Source organism: Monodelphis domestica, chromosome 1 (genome assembly GCF_027887165.1).
Source record: "Monodelphis domestica isolate mMonDom1 chromosome 1, mMonDom1.pri, whole genome shotgun sequence".
NCBI lineage: Eukaryota > Metazoa > Chordata > Mammalia > Didelphimorphia > Didelphidae > Monodelphis > Monodelphis domestica.
In genome coordinates, this window is record NC_077227.1 from 177,633,061 (window position 1) to 177,654,908 (window position 21,848).

General features: G+C 48.3%; 2 protein-coding genes and 1 long non-coding RNA gene across 9 annotated transcripts in view; 2 read left to right on the forward strand and 1 right to left on the reverse strand.

The window, feature by feature from the left end:
- ZFHX2 (zinc finger homeobox 2) overlaps window positions 1-15,306 on the reverse strand; it is a 29,102-nt gene extending 13,796 nt beyond the window's left edge. Inside the window, exons 1-2 of one of the 5 annotated variants that reach the window (XM_007479841.3) lie at window positions 14,825-15,306; window positions 180-2,272 (exon numbers count right to left, since the gene is read on the reverse strand). In XM_007479841.3, coding sequence (XP_007479903.1) covers window positions 180-2,223 — 2,044 coding nt within the window. In that variant the 5' untranslated portion in view covers window positions 2,224-2,272; window positions 14,825-15,306. Of the gene's footprint in view, window positions 1-179; window positions 6,472-14,824 lie in introns of those variants that run through there. The other 4 variants (XM_001369379.4, XM_056810078.1, XM_056810077.1 and 1 more) reach the window with 4 other exon arrangements.
- THTPA (thiamine triphosphatase) lies at window positions 1,606-21,547 on the forward strand. Of its 3 annotated transcripts, none has more exons than XM_056810083.1 (4): window positions 1,606-1,728; window positions 2,977-3,068; window positions 18,578-19,129; window positions 21,393-21,547. In XM_056810083.1, the coding sequence occupies exons 2-4, from the start codon at window positions 3,011-3,013 to the stop codon at window positions 21,527-21,529; spliced, it is 747 nt and encodes a 248-aa protein (XP_056666061.1). In that variant the 5' UTR covers window positions 1,606-1,728; window positions 2,977-3,010; the 3' UTR covers window positions 21,530-21,547. The 3 variants fall into 3 exon arrangements, with proteins under 3 accessions (XP_056666061.1, XP_007479901.1, XP_007479902.1); XM_007479839.3 differs by lacking the exons at window positions 1,606-1,728; window positions 2,977-3,068 and adding exons at window positions 17,231-17,523; window positions 18,064-18,200; XM_007479840.3 differs by lacking the exons at window positions 1,606-1,728; window positions 2,977-3,068 and adding an exon at window positions 18,068-18,208.
- LOC130456260 (uncharacterized) lies at window positions 11,663-13,093 on the forward strand. The gene is made up of 2 exons (XR_008914855.1): window positions 11,663-11,770; window positions 12,740-13,093. It is a non-coding gene; the product is annotated as an uncharacterized LOC130456260 (long non-coding RNA).
- Window positions 21,548-21,848: the final 301 nt, after the last annotated feature.

Here is a 21,848-nt window from a genome sequence, read left to right on the forward strand (position 1 = left end):
GGTTGTCCTGGGGCAGGAGGTTAGGCGGATGGGAGATGGAAAGTGACACCAGAAAAAGGGAAGATGGCACTGGGAAGAGAAGGAAGGGACAGGAGGTTCCTAGGGAAGAAGATTCAAGTAGGGGAGAGTAGAAGAGATAGAAACATCAGAAGGGGTGGGGAACCAAAGGGGAGTCTTACCAGGAGTGGGGTATTTCCGGGTGGGAGGCCCCAGGTGATGGAAGCCATTGAGGAGCAGCTGGGCCTCCAGGGGCTTGTCAGGTCTCAGCCCCGGGCCAGGCAAGGGGGCCGACGGCTGGCCCAGGCCCTGTGGCCCATAGTACGGGAACAGCTCAGGTGGGTTGGCAGAGGCCGCTCCAGGAGGTGGGGGTGGGCCCGGGCCCACCAGCCCAGGAGGCAGCCCCAGAGGCAGCCCCTGATGCAGCAGCAGAACGTTCTGCATGTGCTTCTCTGAGGTCATGTGGATGCGAAGGTTCCTAGAGATGTTGGTTTCGTAGCTGCACACCTTGCATTGCCAGGAAGACTTGGCCTTGGGCTCCTTTTCCCCAGGTGGGGCTGGAAGTGCTGCCTCGGTGGGGCTTCCCTGCCCCCCTGGCCCGGCCTGAAAGCCCTGGAGGTTGGCCAAGTGCTTGTCAGACTGCATGTGGATGCTGAGGTTCCCCTTGGTGGTGGTGGAGTAGTTGCAGACCTCGCAGCGATAGGGCTTGTAGCCACAGTTGTAACTCTCGCCCCTCGCCAGCCGGGGGTGTGCCCCTCCTGCACTGCAGTAGCTGCAGTGACTGTTGTTCTCTGGGTGTTTCTCCCTCATGTGAACATCGAGGGTCTGCTGGTACTTATAGTGCCAGTTGCATTTGGGACATTTGAGTGTCTTGCAGGAGTTTCGAGAGTGCAGCAAGGACATGTGGCTGGAGAGACTGAGGCCCTGGAAGGCTGGTGGGGCTGGGGCGTAGTCATCAGCCAGCCGGTAGGGCCGGGGTGGGTCGTTGGGGTCTTCGGGTGAGTCCGCCTGGGCCGGGAGAGCGCCCCCATCTTTGGGGGAGGGTGAACTTTGGTTGAGAGGGGGGCAAAGTCCCCCATCCTCCTCTTGCCCCTCAGGGAACCAATCTGGCCCTGCCTCACCCGCTGCCACTGGCAATTCTTTGGCTTGGGTTGGGTTGGGGTCCCAGGCAGTTGGGGTGGCGGGTGGAGAAGGTGGGCTGGGGGCCATGTCTTCCTCAAGGGGCAGAGGAGGGCCCTGGTTTCCCACCTCAGGGGTACTGTCCGTATCCTGGGCTACATTCACCATTCCACCCACTGCACCATTGCTGAGGGGTGCCATGGGCAGGGGGCCGGGAGATATTTTTGGTTCCAGAAAACTGACAAGCACTGCAGACCCCTCTTTCCCCTCTTGTATTACAGCTGGGCAGCTTGGCAGGCTCTGGTGCTGAACTGCAGCCAGCTTCACCCCATGAGACTGAGCGTGAGCCACAAAAGCCTCGGGCCCACCGAACCCCAGGCGGCACAGCAAGCAGAGCCAGAAGAGCTCCCTGTGGTCTATGTCCCCACTCCCTATGGGGCCATCTTTGGGATCTCTGGGTGGGAGTGGGGCTGGCCGGTAGCTCCGGAAGGCTCCATCCCCTCCCTTGCAGGCGGCCAGAGGGGGCGCTGAGGTATTACGGGGCAGAATTTGGTCAGAAGAGCTAAAGCCTTGAATTCGGTCAAAACCGTGTTGGATGTGGAGGACATTGAGGTGAGTGGAGGACGGGCAGACTCGGAGGGGCAGGCCGGACTCTTCCTCAGTCCCTGACTCACCCCAGGGGAAGCCCTTTGGTAGCAGGAGCTCACTGTTGCCAGAGAGAGGCAGTTCAGCCAAGAGATAGGCGGCACCATCTTCGGTGAAGAGCAAGTGGGCACTCAGGTCTTGGGGAGGGGGCCCCGCTTCTTCCTCCTGTATTTTATCCTCCTCCTCCACCTCTGCTCCAAGCTCCTTTGGTGGGATGAGGCCACAGCCTGGCTCCAGTGGATGCTCCCTGGTCTCCTTTGGTGGGACTAGGCCACAGCCTGGCTCAAGCTGGTGCCCCCCAGGCTCTGAGGGCCTCATGCTGTCAGTTGTGGCAGCAGTGGGGGGATCTTTGGTGGCAGATTCGAAGGATGTGCCAGAGGAAGGGTCCTGAGGCGGGGACGGGGCATTATGCCCAGGGGTAGAGGTGTTGCTAGCAGTGGAAAGAGAGTTAAGGGTGGCCATGGCAGACGGAGGAGCACTGGGGGGTCATCTCAGCGTGACAGCCAGCACCCTGAAAGATAAGAGAGATGAAGACGGGTTTTGGTGAGGGACAAGATGTCAAAAGAAAAGATGAGAGAACAGGGGTTAATATGGAAGGGGGAAGATGCATATCCAGGTGTATTTTAGATCTTATTTTTTAGAAAAAGTCTCAGTGTATTTTACATTATCTAGCGCTCATCTCCTCAGGCTGGACCATTCTACAACAAACCTGGGTTTGGCAACCTATGGACTACTTGCCAAAGATAGAACATGGGCTGATTTCCATTGGTAACCAAACTACTATCATCTTTTTCTCCCCGGGGCTTGTGAAAGCCACTCCTGATCCTGAGAATTAATGGCAGAAACTCACTCTACTCCAAGTCAAAAGCTCACCAGCTCCAGGCTTTAGCTACCTCTGATCTCTAGAAAAGAGAGAGAGAGAGAGATCTTTTCTTGGCATATCACTTATTAAAGAATGACAATCTAAAATGTCTGATCTCTTCGGTGATGGCCCCCACAGCCCAGGCCCAGAAAGGGAGATATTTAGGACATAATCAGCAAAGTATTAGGACATAATCAGATCCAGTATTCCTTCTACCTTGTCACAAGTTCACCAATAGGGCAAATTTTTTTTAACATTGCACCAAAATACCCTCTGATCTTAAGCTTCCTTCAAAGCATCCCCTTATGTTCTCAACATTTCCAAAGTTCTATCTTAACTTTCTCCAATTCTAGATACTTGGTGATTCAGAACTCCTGAACCTTCAACATGCACAGTGAAGCCAGAGATGGCACATATCCAGATATGGTCCAGAATGAAGACGATGGTAAGAAGATGAACTATGAGGGTTCTTTCCATCCTTTGAACGCTTCTAAGCTTCCTCTTCAACTCCTAGCCTGGGGATGAGATTCTAAGTGCAATCTCCGGTAGACAGTGGGCCATCCTCTTTTTTTTTTTGGCTTCTCTCCTGGGGGGAAGAAGGGCAGGTAGCCAGGCATGACTGCAGGGACATTAAGGAGTTCCAAGTGGGACTAGATTAGCATGTTAATGAATATGCAAATAAGCACCTGAGAAAGGAAGGTTATGGGGGGAGGTTAAGACTGTTCCCAAGGTAACTGGTAGATTGGGGGAAAGAGTCTACCAAGTTGGAGAAGTTCTCTTTTTTATAGAACTCCTCCAGGACAGGGGATCAAAATACATTTGCCAACCTAGAAAGTCCACCCGGGCTTTTTCCAGCTTCACCCAGCACACAGGTGGGCTCTACCCAAGAAGAGATAGCAGAACAGGTTCCCAGTACCATCCAGTGGGCCACAGACCCTACTGATGTTCTCAGTGACTCTAGGGAATGGAAAAGGAAGCAGGGGCTCCCCATCTTGGCTCAAGGACTCCTAATCTCTTGGTCTGGCTTCTGGGTGAAATGGAGGCCAAAGGGGCAATGGGTTGGCAGGCAAGCTGTTTAAAATTGCAAATCTCTTCTCTATCCCTCCTCCTCCCTTGGGAATAATTTCAATTGCAAATTCATCTCTGCCTCTGTGCACCCCCCCTTCACCTTCCTAGTCCCCTCCTCCTCCCCTTCTCTTCCCTGGGGTTCTCTCCTTATCTGCATCTTCTTCCAACCAAACCTCAGGAAGAGCCATGATTTTTCATCGCTTCCTTTCCTCCTCTTCCTTTTCTGTGCCATCCATTCTGTCTCAACCTCCCAATGGATGTCTTTTTGGAGGAGATGCAAATTAGAGAGATGGCGGACCTCATACTCAATTTCTTTCATATTGTTCCAGGCTGGTCTTTCTGGAATTCTTCCCTTACTTCCTGCATCATAAGGGCTTCTCCTCTCCACTCTGGGGCATACCTTGGGCTGTACCTGCAGGGACAAGGTGACTCTTTGAAGGCCTCAGCACTCAGTCTCAGTTGGAGTTGTGGGATGGAGAGTGCAGAAATAACAGAGATGAGGAAGCCTTAGGCAGTAAGGCCAGGAGTCGGTGGATGGGAGTGTCCTGGGTGAAAGGAATGGGTGGAAGAGAGGAGTGAGTGCCTTTGGAGGACCAATGGGAGAGAGGGGGCAAAGGAAGACCGAGAAGGCTGTGGCAGTGGGATGATTAGAGAGGAGATTGATGTGAAGGGGCGCCACAGACGGCAGAGAGAGTCAATAAAACGAGAGGATCACATTAGAGGCGACAGAGAGAGCTTTAAATTACACGGCTGCTGCCACAGAGGGGGATGGGAGGAGGGAGACCTGGAGCAGAGGGAAGGATGGAGAGAATTGAGGGAGCGGTGGATATCTGATTTAGTTAGAGAAATTTCCAGTTGCTCAAAGCCCCTCATACTCCAGAGCTTTCTCAAAGCCTCTCTCTCATTCCACCCAGATCCTTCCATGTCCCCTATATCCACCTTCCTTCTCCCACCAGGGAAAAGGAAAGATATGGGGATAGATGGAATAATCCCCTTAGAAAGTAGCTTTGTCGATTTCTTCCTATTTGTGGGTTCCTTGTTATTTCTTGGGCAAGGAAGCTAGGTATGAGAATCCAGAGACATGGGCAAGAAGTATATAATTTACTTGCCAGGGTCTCTTCCCCATTCCACCTCTCATAGTCACTAAGCTGCAGCAAATGCCATTCCCTAGAGGGAGGCAGGAGGCAAATGGCACCTTCTCCAGTAAATAGCTAGAAAATAATTTGCAACTCCTGATGCCTTATTCTGGAAATAGGAACAGAGGACACAATAAGAATCAGTAAGAGATACTCCCTGTTCTAGGGAGAAAAAGACACAGTCACTGAAACTTTAAAATACAGATAGACCCAGGGCATCAGAGAAACATATACAGTCACTGAAACAGAACCCAGAGGGTCCTTGAGATAGACAGACATTAGGAAGAAGACTCAGGTCCTAGGAGATACCAAAACAGATAGCTGACAATTTGGAACGACATCCTTGGACAGAGGAATGCTAAGAATCAGAGAGACAAGCTAGCTAAAAGGTAGGATGTCGAAAGGCATAGAAAAACCCAGAAACAATAAAAGGAGAAAGAATAGGCATGATGAGAGGAAGAAATGTCACCATTTACTGAGGAGGAGCTAGAAAAAGTCCGACCCCAGAACAATCCAGGAGCCCCCAGATACAAGACACTCCTACGACCCCCAACACAAACACACACACAGTGGGGTGTCTAATGGCTCCCCTTGGGAAGAGTCCTTCAAACCCACCCCTCTCTCAGGAAAAGAGATGGGGCTGTTCCCTAGTGGCCACAAAGAAAACTTCCCACTGAAGGGGATGCAGATTGCTGGCTCTCCATTTCCGACAAGCTCTTCCCATATCCAGGCTCTAGTCATTGCATTCATTAGCTCCTTTATGAGATCCTGACTCATTTGCTTAACATTTATTTGCCTACAAAAATTTCCTCAAACTCTTAGCTGGCATCTCCTCTACCACCTCTGCCTTTTACTCATCTACATTTCTTATTCTCTTCCTTCATTCACCCAGGAATTAATCTCCTCCATAGGTACATTCATTCCCTCTTATTTCCCAGTTTCTCTTTCCAACTAATTTGTGAACACCAAGAAAGAGAATAATAATAAGAATAATATAAGAACTTATAACAAGAAATGAATAAGAAATGAGAAAAGTGTGAAGGTCTGTGTGAGAGGCAAGGATCTAGATTATAAACTCTTTAAGGGCAAGGATTTTTGTCTTCTCTTTCTCTTCCTTAAATGAGACAATTTGATATAGCAGGAAAGGACACTGGATTGGTATCACAGAACTGACTTGGTTCATAACTCTGCCCCTTATCACCAGCATGGTCCTTTAAGCCAAGTCACTTCATCTCCTCCTGTCCTCAATTTCCTCTTCTGTAAAATGAGGGGCTAAACTACATTATCTCTGAGGTCCCCTCTTAAGGCCTAGCTCCTATGATTTTACTCTCACCCCCACCCTTTCATAGTATAATACAGTGTTTTGCATACATCCTATCCATCAGTCTAACTCCACTTTCCTTGCCTGGAATCTCAGTCCTCAAGTCCAAGGATCTTGGGGTTGGAAAGAACCAAATGTGCCCTAGGAAAGACAGCTGAATCTGGAGGCTTGGAATTAGAGGACTTCTACTGGAATCCTGTATGACCTTGGACAAGAAACTTATATCACTGAGTTTGTTTCCTGATCTGCAAAATATAAGGTGGTAGCTGGGCAAGTCACTTATTCCTAATTACCTGGCCATTGCCACTTTGGTTTAGAATTGATGTTAAGACAGAAGGTAAGGGGAGAGGGAGGGAGGGAGGGAGGGAAGGAAGGAAGGAAAGAACGAAGGAAGGGAGGGAAGGAGGGAGGGAGGGAAGGAAGGAAGGGAGGGAAGGAGGGAAGGAAGGATGGGAGGGGAGGGAGGGAAGGAAGGATGGGAGGGGAGGGAGGAAGAGAAGGAAGAGAAAGAAGAGAAGGAAGAGAAGGAAGGAAGGAAGGAAGAGAAGGAAGAGAAGGAAGGAAGGAAGGAAGGAAGGAAGGAAGGAAGGAAGGAAGGAAGGAAGGAAGGAAGGAAGGAAGGAAGGAAGGAAGGAAGGAAGGAAGGAAGGAAGGAAGGAAGGAAGGAAGGAAGGAAGGAAGGAAGGAAGGAAGGGTGGGACCATGAAGTTGGTTGGAGATAGGAGAACAAGATTGAAAGCTGAGGACTGAAACCTATTAGTTGGTTGAGATGCAGCCATGCACATTGGTATATCAGTGTTTACAAGAGTATACTGAGGATTGATATGAGCAGGGGTTCCTCCTCATATTTGGGAAGTATGTATGTTCAAGTGAGATTTGGTTGTCCATGTTTCTGCTCATGCATAATTGTAGCTACTGTTACTTAGAGACTACATACAGGGTAGGGTGGTTTAGTGTGTCTACAGGAACACACATAGGGTCGCCTTGGGATGTGTAGAGGGGCCTTCAGGACTGTTTCCCCCATGGCACAGAGATGCTGGTTGCACCAGTCCAGCCCTGTACCTCCTGCGCTTGAGGACCAGCAGTATGGGGAAACTGACACGTTGGAATGTTCCCTTGAACAGTCAGGCAACGTCTGCATACTGCTATGCTTTAGAACATAACATTTGAATAACTTAAGTCAAAGCATTCTATGCATTTTCCCTGTCCTTATTTTGAAAATAGTTGTGTACGCTAAGGCCATGGACCCGGGAAGGTGTTTGTTAGCGAGTTCCCAGGTCTTGGAGTCTCTTCCCCTGGTTGGGTCACCGCTAAGTTGTCCTCATATTTTTCTTCTTGCTTGAAATTGCTCGAGGCATTCCATCTCGAGGGATGAAGGTGCTTCAGAGCCTTTGTGTGGCTGGGGTGGGTGGAATTGGACTGGGGATTGGATGGCCGGAGGTGTCTGTGTCTCCCCACACGGCTGAGTCCACAGGGGGGAAGTTTCATTACTGTGGTAGGGCCACATCCAGGGGCGTCTGCGTCTCTGTGTACTGCGTGTCACGGGGCACTTGGATGTCGCCTGGGAATCCTCCGCGTCGTTACGGAGGCTGTCCCTGCCGGCTCGGGGACTTAAGAATGTGCGTGTCCTTGCATTTCTCTGCCTTGTCCTTGTGTTGCCAAGGTGCGGCGGGTGCGCACCATGTGTGTGGCTGTGTGTAGCCTGGTGTGGGTGTGTTGGGGGTGGATGTAATTACTGGGATGGGCCGGGCCCTAATGAGTGTGATCTCGTTACACTCTCGCAGCCGCGGCCCCTAATGGAGCTCACCTCATTTCACAGCCATTAGAGCTGGAGCTGGAGCCCCGCCCCCAGGCTCGGCGGCCCCTCCTCCCCGGGCCACATTCTTTCCCTCTGGCTCGCCATTTCTCTGCTCCCTCGTTCCTCCTCCCTCCATTTCTCAGCCCCACTTTCCCTTTCGGCTGCCTGGCTCCCTCCCCCCACTGCCTCTTCCTCTCTTTCCTCCAGGTGCTTCTCGCTCTTCTTCTCCATCCCCCCGGCTCCCCTTTCCTTTATCCAAGTCCATCCTTCCCCCTTCTTTCCCTCCATTCCTCCCCCCCTCCCTCTTTTGCCTAGTCTGGCCAGAGGACAAATCTCAAGGGGAAACTAGCAAAGACAAACAAGGAGCAGTGACTTCATTATCGTCATTAATTTGCCACTTCAGTTCCTCCCACAAGGGTCAAACCCAGCAAGGCTTGAACCTGGGATTGACACTGGGGGTTGGCGGGGGGGAGGGCTGGTCCCCAGCCTCTGGGCCACCCCTCCCCATCCTCTCCCTCCTCCCTCCAGGCTTTCTTCTGCTTCCCGAGGTACCAATATTCCTAATCTATCTCCATCCCTCTTCCTTCTGGATTCTTACTCCTTTCTTTTCCATCACAATTGAGTCATTTCTTTTGGTCCCATCCATCCTTCTATTCCATGCTCTCTCTGTTCTATCACCTCAGTCTCTGCCACATCCAGTTTGTTTCTCCTTCCTTCCATCTCAGCCTTATCTCCCTAGGTTGTTGTTTCACATAGTGTATGTGAAAGAGCTTTGTAAACAATAAAACACAATACAAATATATGATTATTCCATTTCTTAATTCCTCTCTCATCCTTTGTCTGCCATATTCTGTTTCTCCTTTCCAAAGCTCCAGTCCACTCCCTCTTCCTTGAACCCCAAGGTTTTTGCTGTTGCAATAACTGTTAGGCAATCCTTACAGGAACATGGTGGAGGGTGGAGGTCAGAGGATGACACAAGGTTCGTCCCTGGCAACCCAGACAGAATCAGAGCTAGACAAAGATCAGCACCACCAGAGAGAGAAAGGGAGACAAGCAAATCTCATAGTGCTATAGAGTCTGTGATGAAGAGACCCAATACAAATATATATATATATATATATACATATATATATATATATATATAAAACCAATAAGAGTCTGTACTTCAGAGAAATAGAATCATTGAGGCCAGACAGAAACTGACAGGCCAGAGCAGGGACCTGGACACCAGAATCAAGATGAGGGGGGACCAACTGGGCAGAATAAGAGAGGAATTTCAGGGTGGAGATGGCAGTCAACCCAATTCTGCTGGGATACCCAATCCAACTCTCCCCACCCTGACTCCTAATTCCTCTCCATTCTGAAGCTAATGATGGCCTCAGATAACCTTCATTTAGTCGGCTCAAGAGGAGGGTTGTGATTTTTTGAAAAAGGGAATAGATTAATCGCCCATGTAAGCAATACAGCATTCACACACAAACTACTTCATTGTATATTGTGCACATAAATGCGCCACACACATAGCCATGTTACATATAGATACATATATTATATTCCACGTTGTGTTTATAGAAAATAGCTGTCAAATCCCATGCCAAATACCTTTTACACACATATGCAATGTGCACATAGGACAAAAGCTGCATAAAGCCTATACAAACTTATTCACAGACACAAATCTAGGCTTTGTCATTCACACAATTCTACTTGTGTCAATGTATAGGAAGGCCCCCTTCCTTCCATCTTTTCTCCGTCAGAGAAGTCAGAGCAGACAAGGCAGACATTACGCGATGGAGGTGAGCTTCCCTTTATCCTCTACTGAAGCCCATCAAAGCTGATGGGCTGAGAGAAAGCATATGTGAATGGGGAGAACATTTCTAAATCTTAACTCCACCTCTCTGACAGTAAAGGTGAGGGTCAGGAATGAAGAAAGGTAGGATAGCGGATTTCCAGGCTTCTTTGGGGAGGCAGGGGGCTCAGGGCAAGTGGGTGGTGGGATGGCTTAGTTTAATATGAAGAGCCAGAGAAGAAAGATGGAAAAATCAATGAAATGAGTTTCTAACGGTGAGGTAAAGGACCGCCGTGTCGACAGCCTGTCGCCTGCTGCAAAATATGAGCTGCCCAAGTCCACAGTGGTGGCTGACAGCATGTGCAGCCTCCACAATCCCTCAGCCACTGTCCCCATGGCTTACTTTCTTGATAAACTGGCTGTTCCTCTGACCATAATACTCCCAGCTTGCCCTAGCTAGTCAAATTATAGCCAAAACTTTTCTGGGGTTTTTAGTGCCATCTTTCCTAGAATTCCTACCCTACTCAGCTATCTTCCTCATTCTTCTCAACTAAACTGGGTTCCTATTATTTCTTTCTTGGTGCATTTCTTCCCTCTCTCTCTTCTGTTCCCTGGATCTCCTTTTGCAGATTTTGCTCTGAGTGTATTTCTTTCCCCTCCCCTCCTCTTCCTAGATATCTTTGGCTTCATCCACAATGGTGAACTAAACATCTATAAACATCCATTGCCTATATTTGTTCTTTACAGGAGACAAGTAATCTGTGCCACATTCAGCCTCTTGATCTCTGGAAATACTGACTTTCCCATCATTCACCTGATTGGGGGTGGGGAGATTAGAGGTGGACTTGCAGTTGAATTATGAATACTTTATTTGTAACCAACTGTGTATGTGGGGGCATCTGTCTAGAAGACTGTGATTTTTGTGATTTGTAGGGGAGAGCTTTTGAGGGTGCTGTTTCTAGTTCCCACATACTGACTTTCCTTGCAAGCTAGTCTCAGTCAACCAGGGATCTAATAATCTTTCCCCAACTAATTCCCTTCTCTATCCTTCTCAGTCTCTACCACTCTTCACTCCGGCAAATTTCCCAAAAATTTCTTCAGAAGCTCTTCCATCTCTGCTTGGTTCAGAGAAGGCCTTAAAAGGTCCTGATCCTATTCTATCGTTTCTCCTTCAGATCCTCTTTCTCTCTCCCCCTTCAGTTTAAGCTCTCATTTATATACGATTGTAACTTTCTCCAATCCTCTCCTTGTCCTATATCTTCCAACTTCTCCACCTTATGGAAATTTGTGAAGGGAAAGGAGACAAGTGAAACCCCTTCTTGCCCCTTCTCTTTCTTGTTTTTATCCTTACAAATGACTTACTCCAAATCAGTCTCTATTCTTCTCCCATTACATTATACTGTGTATACATTTCAGAATTCCTCCCTTCTCTCCATCCCCTTAGCTCAGATCTCCAACTCAACCCAATCCTCTCTCCCTTCTGCTCTTGTGAGCTACCTCTTTTCTGCATTTCCAGTGACTCCCTCCAGTTCTAAATCTGATTTATCCTTCTCCTAATTTCCTTAGCACTTCCTTTCCCTCCTCTGCTTGCCCATACCTTATTGCCTTCTAATCACCAATTCCTCACTACTCATTGCTTTTGCTTGTTTTCATCAAATCTCATACAGCGCTGGAATTCAATAAACAGGGCCTTGTTCTGGGTTCAGAGAATAGACCTTAGTAAAGTGAGGTCAGACACCAAGCTATCAGACTTGAAAGTCCTACAGATCCCATTTGGATCTGGTCCCCAGACTTCAGCTATAGCTACTAAGCAGTGTTTCCTGTATGGTTCTCAAGGTAACACCAGCTGTCTGTGACATCACAGAGGGGGAACCCTGTCAAGTTACCAAGGCAACACCAGCAATTTATGACATCAGAGGCTTGGGGTCTCTAGTTCTTAGAGGACTAAGATGATTTGAGTTTTTGACAGCTAGAGGAATTGGGAAGCCTGCTTTCCCACCATTTCTATGCTCTCTTGAAATTTGGAATGACAAAGGTTTTTGCTGTTATAAGGGTGATTGTGTCAATGGGATGAGGTCCAAATTGTTTACAGCTGCCTTTGCCCTCTTGCTAACTTCTGGTCCTCCATCTCTCTCAGCACCACATCATTCTCCCAAATAGCCTCTCCTATGCCTGTCTTTTTGCATAGATCATGCTTTGTACCTGGTACATACTTGGGGCTCCAGCAGTACTTGACTCCTTGAATTATTCATTCTCTTTTGACTTTTCTCCCCTCTTCCTTTATTTCTGAATCACTATGATCCTTTCTACCATACTTCCTTTTCTCAGGCATTCTTATTCTTTATACTGCTCTCTAGCACATAGAGGGGCTGCATGGTATAGAGGATGAAATGTATTATCTGGAATTAGGAGAGAACTTAATTCAAATCCTACTTCCCTTACTCACTAGCTGTGAGTGTGGACAATAATTCACTTAACCTCAACCTCAGTTTCTTTATGTAATATGGAGATATTATTTTAAGTACCTACCTCTCAGGGTTATAGTGAGAATTAAATGAGATAACATACACCCAGAATTTTGGAAACCTTAAAGTATTTGCAAATAGATGTCATGATTAGACTATCATTATTTTTGTCTAGTTCATTTTGTTCATCTCAACATTTCATCTTGTTTTTCCTGCTGGCCTCTATATAGGTACCCCTGTTTTTAATACTTTTCTTTTACTCTCTAAATGTCTTCTTATCCCATTTTATTCTCATACTCTTTCATTCCTTCCCTGCTCTGTATACTTTTTCTCTCCATGATCCCCATGCAACACATTTCTTTACCCAATTGTGTTTTCCCCTTTGTCCCCCCCCCCTTCTGTTTATCTCACCTCTCTAATTCAGTTTATCTCTGATTTTCTCTCTTGCCTTATCCAGCTTTATGACAGGCCTAGAAACAGTGATGGACTGAAACCAAAGCAAACTCCTAAGCCCCCGTGGCCTGTTTTCTTTCCCTTAGGTTGAACTTCCTTGTCTCTTGGGCCTTTGCACAGGCTAGCTTTCATCTCACTTATGAATACTGTGCCTAGTCAAGAATTGGTGCTCAAGCCAAATATGGTAACAGCAGCAATGAAAGAATGTTCTTTGGGCCCAGGGAGAAGATGAACAGGAATGTGAGGAAAAGGCCACTGAAATGTATCATGACTCACAAGACAGACAGAGTCTGAAACACAGAAGGAAAAGAGGAGGTGTGACAAGAAGGGGGTTCAAACTACTGGGGGATGTCACCCCACAAACACAGAATTGACCATCAGCCTATATGATGACCTGGGCAAGATGTGGGGGATTAAAGATCCTCACAATCCAATTACAACCTTCTTAGCCCATTTATTGCTTTATTCTTTATCATCCATCCCGCCCTTTATGAAATCATGATTCTTTATCACTCTCTGATACTGCGGTTAAAAATGCTTTAAGGGAACAAAAATGAGAGAAGAAAGGAATGAAGAACCAGGGAGAATGGGTGGAAAAAGGGGGTAGGCTGAAGGGAACAAAGGTGGAGAGTAAGAATGGGAAGAGAACCAAAAGGGGAGAATGAGTTGGGAAAAGGGGATGAAACAAAAGTAGAATATAAAGTGACAGAAATAAGCAGAAGAGTAAAACCAAAGTGGAGAGAAGGGAAAAGTGAAGAAGTTTGGAGGTAGAAAATGATGAAAGATGAGAATAGGTGTCAGGATGCTGTGAAGGAAGTGCAACATATGAAAAGGCAAAAGCCAACAACACAGAGAAGACCTTTCTTCCTGTACCCACTCCACTCCCTCCCTGGGAGGGCTGTGGAGGTGGTGGAAATATCCAGGCAAATACTATTAAGGGTGAGCACATTGGCAACAGGGAGCACCAGCTATATCCTTTACCACCACCCCATTTCCCCTTTCTTCCCAGTCTCCCAATTCCATTCCAAAAGCAAGTTACCACATCCACGGTTGACCAAAAGAAGTAGAGAAAGGGACCTAGTGAAGGGGACAGAGGGTTATATATTCTCGGGGACAGCAGGGCACCAGACCTAGGAGGGCAGGAACAATCAGACCTGGCAAAAGCAGTGACAAGAGACAGCGAAGAAGGGATACCGCCTGACCACCGGGACGTCATTTAGATGGATCCTGGGGGCCAGAGCAGACAGGGACAGACTGAGGGATAGAGAGGTGAGAAGTGGGCTATAAGGTGAAGAAACAGGGAAACCCATGAGGGTCATAGATTTACACTGACCGACTGGGACAGAGAGATAGGAAAATGCATTTGCAGGGGCACGGAAACAAGGACAAATACGGAGAAAAAGACAGGAGCACACAGAGAGAGGCAGAGATAAATGGAAGGAGATGGGAAGCTACTGGACAGCCCTCCTTCACCTTGACCAGTGCCGCTGCCTCCTCTCCCCTCTCCTCCAGACTCTTTCCAAATATATACATCTATATACATCTACATATATAGAGAGCTAACTTCAGATCCGGAAACGAAGGCAGCCCGTCCCCACTCTCCTGCCGCAGGCAGGCAGCCCCGGCCGCCCCTCCTCCCCCGCCGCCGCTGCCGGCCCGGTGCCCACGTCGGAGATGCTCAGTCCCTCTTTGCCCCTGACAGCTCGCGTCCCCAGCCCCCCGCCCGGCTGTCGTGGGGTGACTGCCGGGCTGCCGGGCATTCATTCCTCTGGGGGTCTCCCCCGCGCCCTATCTCCCCGCCAGTCCCTGCTTTCATGACCTCCTCCCTCTCTCCAGCTGTGCTTCCTCTTCCAGCCCTTCGTCCCTCTCTCTCCCTCCTCCTCCTCCTCCTCTCCCGCCGCCGCCCGCTTCCCCCACCGGAGCTGCCCCCACGGCCCCCGCTCTCCCCCCGAGGACGGGCTCGCTCGCCCGCTCTCTCCCCGTCTTCCCCGTCCCTCCGCTCCCGGCTGGCCCGCTGGCCGTCGGTCGGTCTCGGCGCGCCTCTCTCCCTTCGGTCTTGCGCTGCCAGGGAGCAGGGCAGGAAAGAAGAGAGCGAGCGAGAGCGCGAGCGAGCGAGCACGAGAGCGAGAGGGAAAAAAAACCCCGGCAGCATCGGAAATCGATGCACTTACACCTCAGCTGGAAGCAGAGACGGCAGTCGAATCGCGGCCGCTGAGAGCGCGAGGCGGGGAGGGGGAGAGGGAGGGGGCGGCTCTGGCAAGAGACTTCTCCGATGTTGAGTCCTCTTTTTTTCCCTCCTCCTCCTCCTCCCTCCCTCCAGGGCTCGCTCCGGGGCGTCGGGGGCAGAGGGGGGGGGATAAATAAATAAATAAACAAACAAACAAATAAATAAACGCACGACGGTGAGGGAAGGGAAACAAAATAATCAATGCTATTTGGCAGCGGCTGAAGTGTTTTCCCGGCTTCGTGTGGGGGTTTCCATTGATTCACCCTGGGTACTCGCTCCCTGCCTCCTCCTCCTCGCCCTCCTCCTCCTCCTCCTCCTCGCCCTCCTCCTCCTCCTCCTCCTCCTTCTCCACTCCCTCACTCCTCCGCCTCATTCACTGGCTAGAACCGTGGCGTCCCAACACAATGGAATAATCAATACCCAGGCGCCTGGGGTTGCCCCACTGAGCAGGTGCAGCCGTCCTCCTGCCGCTGCATGATGGGAGATGTAGTTCGAATCGCCCCCACCCCGAGCGGGGACGTCACTGTAGTACCCGGCGCTGGGGGCTGGCGGTGCAAACATCTGCAAACTGTGGAGAGGGCTTCTTTATGGTATTGCTCCTGCTACCGCTGTGCTGCCTCAGCCCCGTACCCTATTACCAGGCGACCGCAGTCTCCCGCATATCCAGGGTCCATACACAAGTCAAATACCTTAGGGGCTCAGATTGCTTACTCTCTGTTCCTCTTCTCTAGCCTACAGAAACCGTAAACATTTTATCAGCTCCTGCTTTCTTCTACGCCTCCAGAACTGCTCCGGGCCTATCTCTCCCTCCCTGCTCCCTCCTTTTTGCCCTCTTCTAACTAGATATAACAACTATCGGTAACGTTATGCAGCACTTTGCATACATAAACTCATTTTTCTACCAAATAGCCCTAGAATTGGGTATGAGTCCCTTTGGACAGATGAGAAAACACAATTCAAAGATTAAGTGATTTGCTCCCAATTTATAAGGCTAACATTTTAAATCCAGCTCCCATGACACTACCACCTTTCTCATTCCAGTCTAACCAATGTCCCCCTTTTTAGGGTATAAGTGCCTAAATGACCTTTCTCTTGTGCTTGCCTTTTTCATTCAAACATTATGAGAGGTAAGATTCAATTCCTTTTGTTTTGCCTTTAGCCAGAATTGTCTCCTAAATAGAATGTTCTATAACTAGGATTCCCAAGTCCTCTGCTCCCCTCAGGAGAAACACTAAAGTTCATGAGATCATAACTAGGTAGTGATATTCAAACACAGGGAAAACATGTCCTCTTTGCAGGACAAAAGTAATTCAAGAAGAAGCTAATAATGGGAGTTTCAGGTTAGGTTTGTGGCTTGAGAGTCATACCTTGTTTTTCTCTCACTGCTTAAGAACCAGCAGGGTTGACAAAGAAAAAGTAGAGCTGAAAATAGTCTGGAAAAGGGAGAAAGGTGCTACTTTTCGAGAGGCTACCCTTGAAACCCAGTTTTCATACAACTCCCCTCAATGACCACCTAAGCTGGTCTGGAAACGGAATAAGAACTGAGGAGATGAAGAGTGGCTCCTCTCAATCTCAAGACACTTCTCACCCTTCAGATCCTTAGGAAGCCCATTTTTCCTGAAGCTCGAAAATATAGGTAGGCTTGAAAAGCCACATCTCAATAAGGAACTTATCATCTCAGTGGGTCAGAAACATTAAAGTTCAAAACTGCACTAATACTTCTAGGACAGACACTACCCTGTACAATTAAGTCATCCTGATCCTCTATTATTTTCACAAGACCATACTCCCTTCCCTAAACCAGTATTCCTTTGGGATCAGAAGAGCTGGATTCAAGTTACTTTGCCATTAACCCTGTAACTTCAGGTTAGTGACACTCAAGGCCTCAGTTTCCTCATCTGTAAAATGGGGATAATAACACTGGTACTACCCAATTTGGAGGTGGTGTATCAAAGGAGAATGAAAATATGTAAAGCATTTTTGACATCTTTAAAGCGCCATATCATCGTTATGTTTTTCTTATGCCCTTTTATTTCAAGTCCATTTACAACCAGAAATGGGGGGGGGGGGGGGTAATCAATCTTTTATTCTTCAGTCCTTAATCAGACCCAGGGAAGTGCCTGGGAGGATTTAGGAGTGGCCTTACATATCTTTCTAGACTAAGAAAGTTGGGACCTCGCCTCATCTTTTCCTTACCCACCCCAGTTTCCCCCCCTGTCCATTCCCTCTTCTTTCCCCCACCGCCAGCCGCCCAGCCCAGTATTAAGTCGAAGCCCCACTGGCCCTAATTGCAGTTTTCCCGTCACCATGGTGACAGGGAGGCGGGATGGTGTGGGCGAGGTGGGGGGGAATAGGAGAAGAAGGGCAGAGGGAGCGCCTCAGTCGAACTACATTTCCCACAATGCTCCTGGCTCAACTGCTCCCCGGCTCCGCCTGAGGCCCAGTGACCCTAGCCCGCCCCGAGACCCGAGTGGGTACGAGGGGTGGAGTGCGGGGCTTTGGCCTCTCGCTTTCGGCCCACGGTCGGAGACTCGGCCCTCTTCGCAAGCCCGCAGGCCTACCAGACCCGGCCTGCAGGATACACCATCCCAGCCAGGAACTAATATGGCCGCTGGAGCTGGATCCAGGGCCAGAGGCGCGAGGGTGAGGCCGGGCCCCGAGACCCGGGAGGCCGGAGGGTGGGGTGGTGGTAAGCTCCCATCATGCATCGCGGGGAAGTTCTGTCCTGCCCCCTCCGGGCCTGCCGGGCGGGCGGAGCTTCGGGGGTGGTGGCCAGGGGGAGACCCTGGCTGTGACATCAATAAATCTGTTTCTCTAACGTAGGCCAGGGGAGAAGGGTGGAGCCAATGCGGGGAGAGGACTCCCAGCCCCCTATCCAGTTTCATTTTTAATTTGGGCCTCAGTTTTCTCATCTGTAAATTGGGGATAATATTCCAACGGGTTAGTACACTGAATTGTGAGGATTATTTTTTTTAAAAAAGAACTATATAAAGGTGAAGTATCACCTTTATGGAAAGAATTTTTATGTTTCACCTGTTAAAAAACATAAAATGCTATCAGCTCACTGTGTGCTAGAAACTGTGCTAGGTCACATGGACATAAAACCCACATCATCAAGTGACTTAACATTTTGCTTGAGAAACAATTTTGTACTCTAGCCTGAGGAATAATTTCCTTTTTTAGGTGTGGAACTGCCTTAAAAACTGGGCCTCCCTTAGATTGAAGCTGGAAGAAGAGGGGAAGGTTGACTGGAGTCTTTTGGTTGAGGAGCCACTGATGTGCATAATACTTGAGGATGGAGCCAAATCATTGTAGCCTGAGTAAATAAGTAAATAAAAAGCTGTGATTTGGGGATGACTTAGTGGATAGAGCTAGGCCTAGAGATGGGAAGACCTAGGTTCAAATATGGGACCCTGGGCAAGTCATTTAACCCTAATCGCCTAGCCCTTATGGCTCTGATACTAAGATTCTAAGAAGGTATGGTTTAAAAAAAAGCATTGTTTTAGAGAGAAGGCCAGGTTCAGAGATTAAGTGATGTGCCTAAATCACAAAGCTAGGATCAAAACCAGGCTATAAACCCGGGTCTTCCTGCCTCTCAGTTCAGCACTCTGAACCAGGCTGTGCTGCCTCTTGATTTCTTTCCCTTACAGATAGTATAAACTAAATAAATGTTTCTTAACTGACTCATTGACTACAGGCAGCATGACACATCCTTGGATTGAGGTGGAACAAAAATTTGTCCCAAGGCCAGGAATTGAGGATCGGTTGAAGGAATTGGGTGGCACTCAGGAGAGCCAGATTTCTTTCCGTGATAGCTACTATGACACTCCAGAGCTCACCCTCATGAAAGCTGACCACTGGCTCCGGTATCGTGAAGGGAATGGATGGGAGCTCAAGTGCCCTGGAGCAGGAGGCAGCCCTGGCTCCCACACTAAGTACGTGGAGCTCACCGCAGAGGCCGCCATAGCAGCTCGGTTGTGTGAGCAGCTGGGGTCTGGAGAACTGGGCATTGAGACGGTTTCTGACATGCTAGGGCAGCTGAAGCTGCAAGAAGTAGCCAGTTATGTAACAGATCGGAGCGTCTGGAAGCTGGCCCTCTCTGGAGCTGGTGATGAAGAAGAGCCACTTACAGTAGATCTAGACACAGCAGACTTCGGCTATGCTGTGGGCGAAGTGGAGGCCTTAGTTCGAGAAGAGGCTGAGGTACCAGAAGCGCTGGAGAAGATCCACAGTCTCAGCTCTTTGCTTGGTGAGGTGGCAGACACTCAACTTTGTTTTCTTTTTTACCTCCCTCTGGCACTACTTCTGTGACCCCTGGGGAAAATCCCTGTCCTGTCTAAAATGGAGGTGTTTATCTAATCCTTCCCTTCTCCTGCTCCATTGATTAGGAGCTCTGCTTGGATCTGTCTCTCATCTCCTTCCTTGGAATTTTCAGTTTTCTGTCAGACTCACATGTTCGCTATACTTTTTTGGGCATACATTCCTCCTTGACTATCTCCAGATCCCTATCCTGTCCCTCTTTCACCTCACCTTAAGTTTCCCAACCTTATTTTCTCTTTTTCAATCCTGCTTCTCTGTTCCCAAGTGCAAGGCCTTCATTACCACATCCAGTTGCTGCCTCTACTCCTAGCTACTTTTTATCCAAAGCCGATTTCTATGTCATCATTTTCCATATTACATATTATAGAATACTGGTATTCCATGGGACATGAGTACTATAGTGTTATCTTGGTAATGCCCTTCTAGTAATATATCTTTAAACATATATGTATCAAATATATATATGGCCATTTCTGGGCATGAAAAAAAGGCTTATTTTGCTCTATAATTCCACCAACTTCTTCCTTTATCCTAGGGGTTGTCTAGTCCTATTTATAGAATCATTTATAGGTTCAGTTGACATTTCAAGTTACAGAGTTCTGTGACCAAAAAAATTTAAAGTTGATTGGGGCAACTAGGTAGTACAGTGGACAGTGCTGGGCCTGAAAATGGGAGGTGTAGGGTCAAATTTGACCACCAACACATCTTAGCTGTGTAACTCTGGGCAAGTCACTTAACCCCAGTTGCCTAGCCCCTATCACTCTTCTGTCTTAGAATTGATTCTGGGGGGCAGCTGGGTAGCTCAGTGGATTGAAAGCCAGACCTAGAGACGGGAGGTCCTAGGTTCAAATCTGGCCTCAGACACTTCCCAGCTGTGTGACCCTGGGCAAGTCACTTAACCCCCATTGCCTAGCCCTTACCACTCTTCTGCCTTGGAGCCAATACACAAGACTCCAAGACGGAAGGTAAGGGTTTAAAAAAAAAATAATTGATTCTGAGACAGAAGGTAAGAGGTTTAGGGTTGTTTTTGTGTTTGCCTTTTTTAAGAAAAAGGAAAGTGAGGCCTAGAGAGAACTTGCTCAAAGTTGTGTGGATTGAACCAGATAAAGCTCATGCCAGTGTATGTAGCAGAAACAGCCTCAGCTTAGAAAAAAGACCTGGGTCTCTTAAGGAAAGTGGTGTGATGTGGTGGGAAGAGGCAGACTCCAGATTTACCTTCTGGGCCTATGACTTTATCTGTAAAATGAAGGAGGTTGGGACTAAGTGATCTCATATCTCTGTGGATATAGTTCAAATCCAAGAGTGCTGAGGCCAGATTAGTTTGAGAAATGCTGAACTGTACTATCAGCTATATTGTCCTTGTTACTGTGAGGGAGACCTGTGCTGGTAAGAAGGCACTAAAGGGCCTTTCTTTTATTAGAAAACCTTTCACTAAGGATTCTGCCCTCCTGTCTAGCTTACTACCCCTTGGTAGGACATGCATTCTTGGTCCCCTATTCCTTTCTTTCATTTGCACAGATATAAACCTGATGTACAACTATGGGGCATACAAAGAAGCATATATAGTCTTTGTTCTCAGCCAGTGTCTAGTAGAGACTATACACCTCCCTTGCTCTATGTAGTGTGAGCCTGTTTCTGGTAGTTCTCTGTCCATAGCCATGGTCCTTCTGCCTTTCTATTGGGCTATTCTTCATTCCTTGGTTTACATATGTGTGTGTGTTTGTGGTCCTGCTTCATTGCCAAGCCAATGAGCTCTGGCCTTCTCTAGAAAGGCTTTACTCTTTATAAGGGGACAGAAGCAATAACTGAAATGAGTCAGTTATTATAAGGCCTTTCTCATCTATTGGGTAGGAGAAAGATTATATTTACCTTTACATAGATTTGTCTGTCTCTGGCAGCTGGAACTTGCAAGAACTGCCAACCAAAATGGCCTGTGTCTTAACCTGACTCCAAAAACCAGAGAAAAGGAAGTCACAGGAGTTAATTGGGGCTATTTTATGTGGTTCATGAGAGCACCTGGAGGGTCGAAGGTTGAGGTTAGGGCTCAGGGGCTTATGCTATCTAGAAAAGAACTTCAGGGCATGATGACTGTGTGGCTCAGGAAATGGAACCTAGTCTAAAACTATTGGATTTCTCATGCTTTCCTAAGTTCCCATAGGACCTTGTTTACCTCTTTACCTTTTTGCTTATAGGTGTGTCAGAGCAGGAACAGACACCTGGCAAGTTGATTGTATACCTGAAGCGCTTCAGGCCTGAGGACTACCAGCGCCTATTAGAAAAGACCACTGGGAAGAATGACGAACAGGGCTCTGAAGCCACAGAGAATTAAACAGCTTGTGATGTGTGATGAGTAGGTGTCATCTGTTTGGGGCCTGGGGAAAGAATGTGGGACTTATAATGACCACCCTTAAATTCCCCAGCCTTCCTCCTTGCTCTCTCTCAGGCTTTCTGCCATCTTCACTTCCTCTGCCTTCTCTCTCACCTACCCCACTACTACCTCCTCCCTGCTCACCTCCTTTCCTTCATCCGTCAGATGCAATCTGTGGGCTGCCCCTCTCCCCCAGCCGCTAAGCAGCCTCCATTGATTTCCGCTCGTGTTTATAGGATTTCCACTTAGCCGTGATCAGTAGTTAAGCACAGGAAAATCC

Excerpts from the sequence above, each read along its gene's own strand:
- THTPA (XM_056810083.1), top strand. The coding sequence starts at position 3,011 with ATGCACAGTGAAGCCAGAGATGGCACATATCCAGATATGGTCCAGAAT. Across the intron at positions 3,069-18,577 it reads GGTCCAGAATGAAGACGATG|GCAGCATGACACATCCTTGG; the intron begins GTAAGAAGATGA and ends CATTGACTACAG. Across the intron at positions 19,130-21,392 it reads CAGTCTCAGCTCTTTGCTTG|GTGTGTCAGAGCAGGAACAG; the intron begins GTGAGGTGGCAG and ends TTTTGCTTATAG.